At 42.9% G+C, this 13139-nt stretch overlaps 1 protein-coding gene across 7 annotated transcripts in view; it reads left to right on the top strand.

Annotated features, from left to right (window-relative positions):
- The window catches only part of dgkh (diacylglycerol kinase, eta), a 51951-nt gene that overhangs the window by 19333 nt on the left and 19479 nt on the right, over positions 1-13139 (top strand). For 5 of the 7 annotated variants that reach the window (XM_020586968.1, XM_020586967.1, XM_020586970.1 and 2 more), the window contains 4 exons: positions 6566-6670; positions 8146-8278; positions 11552-11658; positions 11972-12097. In XM_020586968.1, the coding sequence (XP_020442624.1) occupies positions 6566-6670; positions 8146-8278; positions 11552-11658; positions 11972-12097 (471 nt within the window). Of the gene's footprint in view, positions 1-456; positions 559-6565; positions 6671-8111; positions 8279-11551; positions 11659-11971; positions 12098-13139 lie in introns of those variants that run through there. The other 2 variants (XM_020586972.1, XM_020586973.1) reach the window with 2 other exon arrangements.

Here is a 13139-nt window from a genome sequence, read left to right as displayed (position 1 = left end):
AGAGTGAACTAAGGGAAGACAAAGAGACCAAGAGGGAAGTAAGGACAAACTACCGCCAAGAAATGCAGGTATAGACAAAGGTCAGAGAAGGGCTTGACAAAAACAGAGCATGTTAAAAGACCGATGGGGAATGTGTGCAGAGCAGTATAAGATGGCAAAGGGAAAGGCATGGTAAGGTAGTGCAGCAGAGGAAATCCTGGAGTGATTTCACACCATCGCTGACTACACTCGCAGGGCAGGCGGGGCCAACCAGAAAGCAGCAGTGAAACACAAAACCAAAGACAACATGACGTGCTGAAGGGTAGTCCACGTGCAGGAGCCACACACACACACACACACACACACACACACACACGCAAAACTCTGTGCATCACAGTCACACACACCGACAGGGGGAGACCAGGCTTCATTTGACAGACGGGTTGGGAGAGAGAGATAGGACTGCAGAGCTGTTTTTGGCAGTGCAGAGTAATTACCAGTCTCTGTCTGAGTGTGTGTCTGTCTGTTCGCCAGTCAGTCCTCTGAGGATGAGTGATGCTGCTGGTTTCCTCTATGCAGGTTGGTGCTATTTGGTTGGATGGTTTGAATTGTGCCGGTGCTGAGATGTTTAGCGATTCATGCTCATTCTTGTTCAGAGCTCTGCGGATGTCATTGTCAGTGTGCTTAATGTGCACGCCAGTGTTTTTACTGAGCAGCAACCAAGGACTCCTTTGCAGCAACATAGGAAATACTTAAATGTCACTATAAGTAAATTGCACTAGTTAGAAAAGCGATGACTTCACTGTCACTGCTTTTCTTCATTGTACTGTGTAGACAGTCATGTGATAACTATAAATTCCTTGCCACTAGTTATTTGCCAAAATGTGTTTTCAGCAGCAATAAAGACAGACGTTGTTACAGAGCAATGAGAAATGCAACTGGCAATAAAAAACAAATACATGTGTTTATAATTAATGGTAAAGTTTCTAAGCAAACATGGATGAAGCACCTGTGCATGTGCACATGTCTGTGGGTGCATGTATTTTTCATGATGCACGTGTGGGAGTATGTCTATATGTCGGCATACAATGATCCAGTGTTCACATTTCACTAGTGTATTGAAAAAGGGCCTGTGCACAATGCAGCAGTGTCGCTGTAGCATGGAGCACCTTGAAGTGCACGTGAGGGACAGCTCAGCCCAACCCAGACCCGAAACTCATTACAGACTCTGCAGGGCCTCTCTCTGACTTACTCACGTTCACTGTATTGGCTCACTTATTACTGTCAACTTTAAATCCATGAGATGATTCTCATGGAAATTCAGATGGGCTTTGAAGCGTGCATTTGTATCAGCAGCACATCTCTGATTTGTTGTGTAGTTCTTTACACAAAGCTGTGGACGATACTGTGCGTGTGTGTCGTAGGGAGTGAACAGCCGTGATTGTTTGTCTCACCTCCTCTGCTACTGTTCTGAAAGTCCCAGTGGACACAGGATCTGTGCACCACATTCACTAATCCTGTGTCTGCGTGTGTGAACAGTGATGGGTTCTCCCCATTATCAGTTCATCTGCCTTTCCAACACAAACAAAAACCAAATGAGGCTTATGGCTGCCTTGAAGTGCCACCTCTTTCTGTCACTTGTCATTACACAAACAAACCCACATGCAGTCGTAAAGGTCACTCGTCAAAACGGGTTTTCCACACTTGAGGGATTCCAAGAGCCATTTTTGGAAGCAGCCGTTTCTGTTTCCCCTGGCAACCAATCTCATCACTACCCTCGCCCAGACACATACATGCACCCACTGCCACAGGATGAGCTGTGTCCACAGGGACCGCTTTGCCCGTGTGCGCGCACAAACACACAGACGTACACAAATCCTTTCATTCCTGTATCATGATTAACAGCTGAGAAAATCATACACTGCTCTGAGGAGCGAGTGAGCATGAGGAGAGAGCACAAGAGATTTACTTTTGTTGTACAAAAACATGAACAGCAAACACATACTCTGAGGACACTTTCCCACAACACACTTCCACTCATGTAGGAGTTGTTGTCTCCACTTGAAAAAAACAGCGAGAGAAGGTCATTAGCTTCATTATCAGTCGAGGACGAACAAGAGAACAAAAAACTCACTGTTCTCATGGTGCAGAGAAATGACTTGTGTTGATTGTTATTGTGCCCTTGTTTGTGGACATGCTGTTCAGTGCTCAGATAACCAGATACTTAGTAGACATCTTGGAAATGTTGATTACGAGGGTGATTAAGGTGATTGACCTGGGCCTGGTTGTTCTCATGGTACTACAGATCAGCTCCCACTCCACAGTTTCGTCTTATTTAGCTGCAACTTAATAAAAATAATGGATATGAAAACTACATTCAATTAAGATGCTAATTATTTTCTTAATGAATCAGTTTGTCTATTATCCGACAGTGATAAATGCCTGTAGCAGGTTTTTGTTTTTTTTGTCATGTGGACAGCAAAGTAAGACTTTCATTGTACAGGGAAACACATTTCCTAACTGCGCATATGACAAATAAACACTTTGACCTTGACCTTTGACCAGTGTTTGATAAACCAAAACTAAGCAGTTTCCTATTATACTATTAACATATACAACATTCAGTGCCAACAGCATAATTTCATAGAATATCAGGTTATCTTAGTGGAATCACTGCAGTCTGTGCCGTGGTAGTGCTTTCCTGTAAATCCCACTGTTTAGCATTTATAAATAGTAAATACACATGTAGTAAATGTTTCTCACAGGCTATAGGCATGGGTTGATCATTTAGTTAGGTGTAGCTAATAAACTGACAACTGAGTGTATGTCTTCATAGGAGACGTTCTTGTTGAGAAACACTATGCGCCAGTATTACTACATTACAGTCTCTTAGTCAGCTGTTAAACATTTATATCACGCTAATGAACGCTGAAGAAAATGTTCATGTGAAGTGCTGCCAGTGCATTTGCTTGTGGAGGAGAAATAAATTTTCAAGGTGGTTTCCAAGAGGGTTTAAGTCAACCACCTGCAAACTGTCTTTCCACTTCTGACCTTAGAGGTAGGAGGAGGCTGTGTCACACCAGCCACATCGTTTTATATAACCCTGCTCCACTATGTGTGCATTCACATGTTCTGGTCTGCACTGGACATCTTGTCTTTGTTCTGACTGGGTAGCCAACTGCTGTGTGTTCTTTGGTAGCATATTGTTGTATCTCATATTTCACAGCTCTCAGTTTTTGCACCTTTGGTCTCATCTTTGTATCTGTGATGCTGGTGCCTTCTTATGTAACAAGCTTCCACTGAAACTGACGTCCTGCTGCTTCTGGTCTCTGTATAGCTGCAGGCGTGAACACACTGTTAAAGATAGCAAGGGGTGAGAGGACAGAGGACAACCCAGATATATAACTATGTCATACACACTGATCAGCCATAACATTATGACCACTGACAGGTGAACTGAATAACACTGACTATCTGTTACAGTGGCACCTGTCAATGTGTTGGGTATATTAGGCAGCAAGTGAACATTCAGTCCTCAAAGTTGATGTGTTAGAAGCAGGAAAAAGTATAAGGATCTGAGTGACTTTGACAAGGATCAACCCACGGCTCACTGATGATGAGGTTGATCTACTGTAGATTAAACTTTTAACTTCCATTTGTACTTTTCAGAAGATTAAAATGTATTTGAATCTTTGTTAAAATGGTTGAAAATGAGAAACACTGTCCATTGGTCTCTATGAAGAGAAAGAGTCAGGGGCTGTAGCAGTGATATCACACCTAGAGTGGTGAGGCTGTTAAATTTGTCTAAACAATTCTCTCTAACTCGTCCCCACAACCACAGTTTTCACTCCTTTTACATAAGTTTTTCACTGAATTGTAGACACGTCTGTGCTCTTCCTGACAGTAGAACTGTGAAAGCAAATGGATTCACAGAAGATGCACAGTGAGCTGCAGAGTGACAGGAGTGACCACCTGCCACATTGACTCCTGTGTAAACAGTATTAGGCAGGTGGTCATAATGTTATGGCTGATCAGTGTGTAGAAGCTAACTAAATTTGAGGACAACATGTGACAAGTAAAATATAACTCATGTTTCACAGTGCTTCTGTTTTACCTTGTATGGCATTGAATTTGTTTGAGTTGAATTGAGTTTAGTGGTGGTCATTGTCTCTACAAGGATCTGCTGTCAGGTTTGGCGTGTACAGATGCCAAACTGAGGTTGTGGTGAACTCAATTAGAAAACCAGACGAACCGAGGTAGCGACAAGTTCTTTACTTGTTGTAAGCAAAACAACTAACACAAAGTCCAGGATATCAATCAGGTCGATAAGACAGTCCAGGGTCGGCGCCGGTAAACAGGTATAGCCAGGGGATCCAAACTCGAGGTCAAGGGGCACAAAATCAGAAGGTCGGTACACTGCAGGCGAACAGAATCTGGGAGGGCATAGACAAAACATGGTGGTCAAAAAACGGTACTCCAAGGTCAGAAACAGAGAGTCAGGCAAGGTATAAATGCTGGAGAGTCAGAGCTGGGGTCTAGAACAATCTGGCAGCATCCTGGTGGGAGGACGCTGCCTAAATAGAAGTAAAAAACAGGTGCAAACAATAAGGAGCAGGTGAACTAATGATGATTAAATAAAAGGGCCAAAACTGAGGTGAAACAAAACAGGAAGTAATGTGAAAATAAAAGCATGACAGGAAGCAAGAGGGGCAGGAGCATGACATCTGTTTGATAATGCTTGTTCTACCAAAGCTTTGGATGTTGGCAGCACATGGCTAGCAGAAATAAAAGCAGCGTTACAGTGAATGTAAGCCATAAACATACCTTCGTGCATATTACAAATCACACAAACACATACACAGCCAGTGTTTTCCACACCTTGTCAAAGCCTCAGGTGCTGCTGGTTTATACAGTTCTATGAACAGAAAGAGAGAGGGATGAGCAAGAACAGCTTGTTGACTCATGGGAAGAACAATTTCTTTCACACTTTCACCGTTTCAGGTCATTTTTCTTTTGTGTGGTGAATGTGTGTTTTAGTCTGCAGGATGTGTGGACTGCACAGTTGCACATTTATCCAATTATTGCTAAAATGGGTGTAATTCAAGAAGAAAATGGAGCTCCACATCAGCTGAACATATGGCTTCAGATTATGATGAATAGTTGGTTGGAAAAATCAATGAACACTTTGTAGAACAATAAGAAACACAACAAACTGTGTGCAGCATGCACTGTAAACAGACCTGAGCTGTTGGTGGCAGCGCAGTTTGCACTTTAAGGTGGTCCTCTTTAGAGTTACAAGAAAAGAAGAGGAGGGAATAGACCTGTATCCAGGTTACACCACTGCCTTTGAATCATCACTGCCTGAGGTCACCTGCTGCAGAGGAAAAATGTATCTGAAATTTAATCTGTGGGAAAAGCAGGTGTAACGTCTGAGTCAAGCTGAAACAGTTAGTGTGTCTGTCCCTAGTCACAGTTCAGCAATTGACAACGCTTCAGTGGCAGCACTAAAGAATATACAATAAATTAGCAAATGTATTACTTTAGAGGAGCTCTTAGTTCAGCTCCTCTGCGACAAAAGAGCAGCTGCTTTTACCGTTCACCTTTTTAACCTTCTGTTTCCAGCCCGCCTGGATATGAGTGTTTCTACATACATGTATACTTTTAACAACCTATCCCAGTTTTCTCTGAGGTGAGTGGAGATGCCGTTTATAAGACAGGCCTGAGAGATTACTGTTTACAGCACTGCGTCTTGAAAAACAACTACTGCAATTAGTTATTAATAATTAATTTTCTATCGATAAACTATTGTTGCAGCTCTAATACAATATGTTAGCTACACAGAGTAATGTTATCAGCTCAACAAAGAGGTAAGTGATAGAATTAAAAAGGCCTCCTGAAGCTATAAAAACAACATTAGCGAAGCACTGGATCATTGCTGTATACAGGTTTTCTGATGAGACCATTCAGTGCAATCAAACATCAGTGAGCTATGTCAGACCTGTGTGTGTGTGTGTGTGTCTGTCTGTCTTCTCCCACTCAGGTGGACAGAGATAACTTAAGGACCTAATGAGTTAGAAAGATATGGAAGAAGGAAGAGATGAGGGAGCATAAATAAGTGATTAGGTGTTGAAAGGCTGCTGTAGGTCTGTAGGGTTATCTACAGGGAGGCTGTGCTTTAAACACACATCCACACACGCGCACACCGGGAGAGGAGGACGAGAGGCAGTGGGAGGAGAGAAGCTCTTAGCCTTTACTGTGGCACTTCGCCTGTCAGCACATATCTGCCTCAACGCAGCCTAAAGTGCTATGGGCCAGAGGAAGAGGGTGGACAGGGAGAAAATGCTGGAATGAAGGAAAAGACAAATTCGAGGAGGTGTCAGGGGATGAGTGAGCCAGAGTTAATGAGAGAGAGAGAGAGAGAGAGAGAGAGAAAGAGGGAGGAGGCTTCTCATTCTTTCTCTCCCCTACAGACAGCACATCGCCCTCTCCTCAGTGACACCACAGGCTGAGGAGGAAAGCACTGGAAACATTTCTCTCTCCTACTGTGTCTGTCTCACCCGCACACGTATCCCTCACTCTCCCTCAGGTGATCACTCCGTTCCGTAGGCTCATCCTCTGTGCCGAGAACAGGAAAGAGATGGAGGACTGGATCAGTTCGCTGAAGTCTGTCCAGTCAAGAGAGCATTACGAGGTAAGACCCTCTTTCCAGATCAACAGAAAGACAGATCCACGTGAGTTTGTGTGTGTGTTGATATGTGTGAGGGTAAAGAAGAAGAATAGAGAGACGTCTGTGTTAGGATGCTGCCACACAAGCAAAAGATCTGTTTTATCAAATATTCCTAGTAAGGCTGTTGCTCTTAGTGTTATTGACTGTAACGACTAGCAGAGAGCCCTGACAGGTGTCTCGAGTAGTGGGAATAAGATCTGCATGTTGCAAGGCATGATTGTGCCGATACAGTGCATCAGGGACCTACTAAGCTGTTTATGCACAAGTAGATGAATCCCATGGTGAGCACACACAAACATGCATAGGACCACATGGATGCACATGTGCACAACTCAGGTGCACAACTCAGCAGTCAGAAATACAGTAAAGGAGACACACACAGACAATAAAACAAAAAACAGGAGACATGCTGACCATCACAAAACATCTACACCAATCTTTAAGCCTGTGTGGCAGAATAACACAAAAACAGGGAGGGATAATGGCAGTGTCCTTTTCCATGCCCCGTATGTCGTCAGAGACAGAGATTCTGTATGACTCATGACTGTCAACTCATGTGCCAGCGTGACATTTTTACACAAAACCAAATTTTTATTTTAAAGTCTGACAGAGACAGATGTAAGAGGAGTGTACATCTGGGATGTGTGCTAACATGGTTGTGATGTGTCAAGCGCAGGAACAAGCCAGCTCCGCATTTTAATGGCTTTGATTTGGGAGGGAAATCTTATATAAGACCCCATCCCTCACCCCTTTACTGCACTGCAATGCAGCAGCACCCCCAGAGCTCACACACCACAGGGTACACACATATGCATGTACAAATGCACACACTTCCCTGCCAAGATGTCAACACAACAGCATAACAGTCTTTTCTTATGTAGAACCTGAGTCTCTAGGTTTGATAGCACCTGTTACAGTTCTACTTATGAAACTGTGCCAGCGCGGCACCAACTGCTGCAGACACAACACCCACACTTGTACAGTTCACTGCACACAGCACAGCAGCTAGTGCTGGTCAGTGGGCTCACTCCACTCACTAATGTGTATAGAAGCTTCCAGTATTTGTAGCCAAGTGTCAAGGAGCTGCAGAATCACACTAATTATGTCAACCCATTGGAGGGCTCTCCTTACACCAGGTGGTTTCCCAGGTAGTGTCGTCACCAGGCTCCTGCACAGCAAATATTATAATGGAGAAACCTCACACAAGGAATGATTCATCTGAAAAGGTGTTCATTTGTGTCTGCAGCTGGAAACAGTTTTTTCCTCTTGATTTTTAATATTAGAACAGTGCTGCTTGCAGTTGCAATGAAAATAGGCAGTAACAGTAATACATGTGTGACTGCATTTTTTTATTATCATGATGATGTGGTGCACTGTGTTTGCCTTTCTGTGACTGTCATCCCAGTGCTGCCAACCTGTTTTCACCTCTCCTTTGCCAGACGGCACAGTTTAATGTGGAACATTTCTCAGGGATGCACAACTGGTACGCCTGCTCCCATGCACGGCCCACTTTTTGCAACGTCTGTAAAGACAGCTTGTCTGGGGTCACGTCTCACGGGCTCTCCTGTGAAGGTAGGTAACACACAGCAACACTATACTGTACATGCCTATGTCAAACGAGAATGCTAGTTTACTGATTTGTTTTTGAACAAGTTTACATGTGGTATTTTCTTACACAGCACTCTTTCATAGAGGCAGCTCCCACTCATTTCTACAAGTCATTACTGGCTCCTGTTCTCTGTTTAAAGATCAAACATTGAGTAGTGTTGCAACAGATCTTTTGCAGCTACAGGCCTGGGAGTTGGCACGTCTATACTGTCAGTGATCTGGGAGGGTATATGTTGCGTAAGGGCTTATGAGTCACTGAAGTGAGAAAATCTTTGTAAATGGGCAACTAAGTGGAGCAGACTAATATACCAGAGCCAGCATGAGTCTCCTACATCAAACTGTTAGCTTGAAGAGAGTGAAAAGAGCTAGTGGTGAGCTGCCATTAACGCTGCACAGACGTCCATACGCGTTGATGTCATACTGCGTGTTAAATGAACATTGACTCAGGCTGTTTGAGTTTTATTTTAGCATCTCACATCTTCTTTTATTCAAACTGGGAATAAGCTATTAACAGATCCTGTGAATGACGCCACATCTCCTCACCTCATCTGTGAAGACACAGTGAAGTGGCATGTTAAGAGGAAGGTGGGGGGGCGACACTGCTTTTTGCTTTCTTCTGCTGGCAAGTGTCAGGGCCAGGCAGGAGACCTTAATGAGCACCGTCTGCATATCCTCTCATTCTGATTTAGCTAATGTTCCCCCTGTGAGCGAACGCATGTGTATGAGCGCACACATCTCAGTCTGTGTGTGTGTATGTGTGTGCACGCTTGGTTCAGTGCAAGTGTGTGTAAGAGCCTCTCCACTTAGTGCTCATTATCCTCTACAATGACACCTTCTCATATGCAGAGCAGAAGGCCAAAAAGAAAGAGAGCTGGAGGGAGACAGAAAAATGACCAGGTCATTAGGGGCAGCATCAGCGCTTGTGATCTAAATAAGCTTCCACACACTTTTAACCAACAGAAAGAAGATGCAATTGAGACTGAAGAGCCTTCACCAGAACTTAGACTTGCAAGGTTTACCAAGGTAGTTAATAGAGCTCTGTAAAGATTTAACATAGATTCACTAACACGCAGATGTGAGAATGGTAGAAAAAGGGAGAGAAGAAGAAAAAAAACTAAAGAAATCAGGAGTGTGTCTCTATTAAACGTTGAGAGGAGCTAGCCAAACAGTTTCACAGTAATCAACGCAGCTTAAATTTCCCTTCGATTTCCTGTGCAGAGCGGTCTTTGGGGATTGATTTGTGCTACACAGCCACAACCACACAACTCTTTTGCCTCTCTGTTGCTGTTTCACCCTCACACACACTCATAGGCATACACACCATGTTTTCTTCCAGTCTGGTTTGTGAATGCTCAGAGGTTTGGCATGGCCATTAACAGACAGTGGTGTCATGTCCTCTGAATTCTCTTAATGTTCTGCTAATGCTCTCTAACAGCATTTAGCGGTAGAATAGATTGAAACATCGATCGTTGCTCCCGGATATGACTTTGACTTAGTTTGTATATCTTGTGTAGACTGTCTGACAGGGTTGTGTGTTTGTGTGTACGCCAGTGTTGTGTAGGAGCAAGGGCGGGTGACTAGAGGTAAAAGTTCTCCCGAGAACAGACATTATTTATGAGTCTACTAAGAGCCACCTCTCTAATGGAGAAAAAGCTGAGAGCAAGCTCTACTGTCTGTACATCTTAATGGGAAACATTCATGCTACTGTACATTTACATTTCAACCTTGTTTCCTGCATTAAATGCATTAAATCAAAGGTGTGAAATGTGTGTGACGGCGAGTAGCTTCTCATCCACATGGAGGGAACCTTGACAGGCAGATGTGCATGACAGGAACGGTTACTACCAGCTGAGGAACTGCACAGCAGGATAATTATTTATCCTGATTAACAAACTTTCAAATAAATAAGGAATAATAAAGTATTTTGGAGTAGAATGAGAGTACTCATATGTTTGTTAAATATGAAGCTGGAGTCAGGAAATGGTTAGCTTATCTTAGCTTAGCTTAACTTAGTTTAGCATAAAGACTAACAGCAACAACACATGCAGTACACACCAGCACATTAAAATCTTACTATTAACATGTTGTATCTCATTTGTTTATTCCATACAAAAAAACAAAAGAATAGAACCAACTATAACAAGCTGTGGGTTTACAAGAGTAACGTGCTCCAGAAAGTAACTGTTCTTTTCATCTAACTTTGGTAGGAAAGTGAATGTGAGCTTTTTTGTCAGAATCTCTATGGAAGCTGTAAATGGGGTAGTACCACTGCACTGGATGGCTAACTAGGCAGCTGGTGAACTTATTGAAAGCTTCTTTAATGCATATTCTGTAAATTCTTAATGTAGCTGATTCTTTTACATCTTTCACTGATGCTCAGTGCTTCTGCTAATCAGTACATATTGTACTGTGCCTAGCATGACATCAAAACGGCGACCACATCTCATTCACGAGGCGAATGGCATGTGTAGTGCAGCCATATACAAGATGGTGAGTGATGCTAATGACTGAGTGGAAGGAAAAACACACGGCTATGTGGTCCACTTTCTCTTTATTTGCCTGCTCTGCTAATGTGTTGGGCCTGCACTGAGATACAGCGACTAAGGATTGTGATGGAGCTGATTACATGTAGCAGGGTTTTACTTTCACCTGTTCATCTTTGCACTAATGTGTGCATATGTAAATCGCTGTCCACACCAGAGGCTGTCTTTTGTGACTAGTCCTGTGTGGTCCAGGCTTCAGGCCTCAGCATGGCTGTGGCTGTCCTGCTAATGGTTGCAGATGAGCAGACCTGTGATGTGGAGTCTTCAAGCTTTGCTTCACGCTGTCAGATAAAGTGCAGAACAGGCTTGGGGCAGTTATTAATTACCCCCACTGACATCTCATTAATGTTTGAGTCACTGAAACACTGTTCTTTTCAGGATGCATCTCTTCCTGAATCATGCATCAGTGTCCAGTGTTTTTCAGCTTGTGAAAACAAATCTATAGAAATTTTACATTTTTAGTTCAATTAACCTGGGAACTTCTTAAACTGACCTCTTGAGTGACCTCAGTATCTGCCTGAGCAATAATAACACTTCTTTTCAGTCACACACATGAATTTTAGTTTATTTTACAATTGCATTTCAGTCTGTATAGTCACAATGTGTAACATTGTACTGCTGTGTGAAGCTGCTGAGTGATGCTAACTGCTAACAGGTGTCAGACTGACAGGCCTGTGTGTTGAATGTTTTTCAGTGTGCAAATTCAAAGCCCACAAACGCTGTGCTGTCAGAGCCACTAACAACTGTAAATGGACGACGCTGGCTTCCATAGGAAAAGATATTATTGAAGATGAGGATGGGGTGAGTTTGGGTGTGAAATCATTAATTTGTTCATTTATTATTGTAATGGAAATGTATTTTTATATGGAAAGACATTTGTGTGTATCAGAGGTCACCACACCTGTTCGCCTTGTTTTCTGTGGAGAGTTTCTTGCTGTTGATGGTTGAAATTACATTCTCAAGTTTTTCAGGGGGAATGTCAAAACACACTACTGGTACTGTGTTTTCAATGTGCTTTAAAACAGCCTTGTCACATGCTGTTCATGGATTTATCCGAGACTTGAAACCAAAAGAGAAAAGTGGAAAGCATAAAGTGTTTATGTTGAATCTACAGATTGCTATGCCTCATCAGTGGCTGGAAGGCAACCTGCCTGTCAGTGCCAAGTGTGCTGTGTGTGATAAGACATGTGGCAGCGTGCTGAGGCTGCAGGACTGGCGCTGCCTCTGGTGCAAAGCTATGGTAAGACATCTGTCACATGTGCATAAATTGCAAGTGCTTTAACTATCTCTGCTAATTACCTGTGCCATTTAAACAGGATTCAAACTAGACGAGAAGCTGATTGCTCAAATTGGAATTGAGGACAACAGAAAGCATAATCTCAGTGTCACATTTGCCTTGATTGTCTTGGTGACTTAGCTGTGTTTTTATTCATTGTGTGCAGCAGGTAGGCTTGTTGGAGCATGCCGACAACCACTGGTAACACACATATTTCATAAAGCTATAGTCATTTACCTATGTCTGATCTACAGTATCTTGACTAATTGTAATGTTTTAGCCAAGATGATAAGTGGCCTCAGCAGGAGACTTTCCAACAGCTACTGTAGTCAGGGTTTTATAAACTTTATAAACTGTCCTTTTGTCTCAGTTTGATCAGTGACTCAGTTATTTTACACTGTTTGCAGTGGTATTCTCCATTAGGAAAATGTTTATCAGTATTTAGTTTTTCACAGGGGCAATGTGCAGTACATTCCCTTATATTACTGTGCATGTGCCAGTCTTAGCCAACTGGCTAATTGTCCCTTAAACAATAAGGGTGATTTTCTGTGTTTTTGTACTGCCCTCACCATGAGTAGTCTGTTTTCAAAGCTAGACAGTCAGCTTTCAGGGTGTAATTCCCCAATAAAAACAAGGCGTGGCGTTTCTTGTTATTCAGTGACGAATTACTTTGCTTTTTGTAAACGGCAACAAAGCACAAACGGAAATTAGCACAACACAGTTTCACTGCTCAACATAGCCTACCAAATAAAAACAGCTAGCAGTGCTAATAATAAGCTCATAACTATAATAACTCCAACAAACCTCAACACAGTACGCTTCCTCCTCATAATATCTAGAGGACAACAAAACAATACTCACAGACGAATGGTGTCCAAGGCACAACGCTGAGAAGTAGCAGAGTTTCGCAACATAAACCTTGCAGGCTACCAATCTAGCCACAGGGGTTACAAGCCAGTGACTTCTGTGCCGCTCCCAAGCCTGGATAAATAGAGAGGGGTGCGTC

This window comes from Monopterus albus, unplaced genomic scaffold, assembly GCF_001952655.1.
Source record: "Monopterus albus unplaced genomic scaffold, M_albus_1.0 scaffold432.1, whole genome shotgun sequence".
Taxonomy (NCBI): Eukaryota; Metazoa; Chordata; class Actinopteri; order Synbranchiformes; family Synbranchidae; genus Monopterus; species Monopterus albus.
This window is presented reverse-complemented; position numbering and strand designations above follow the sequence as displayed.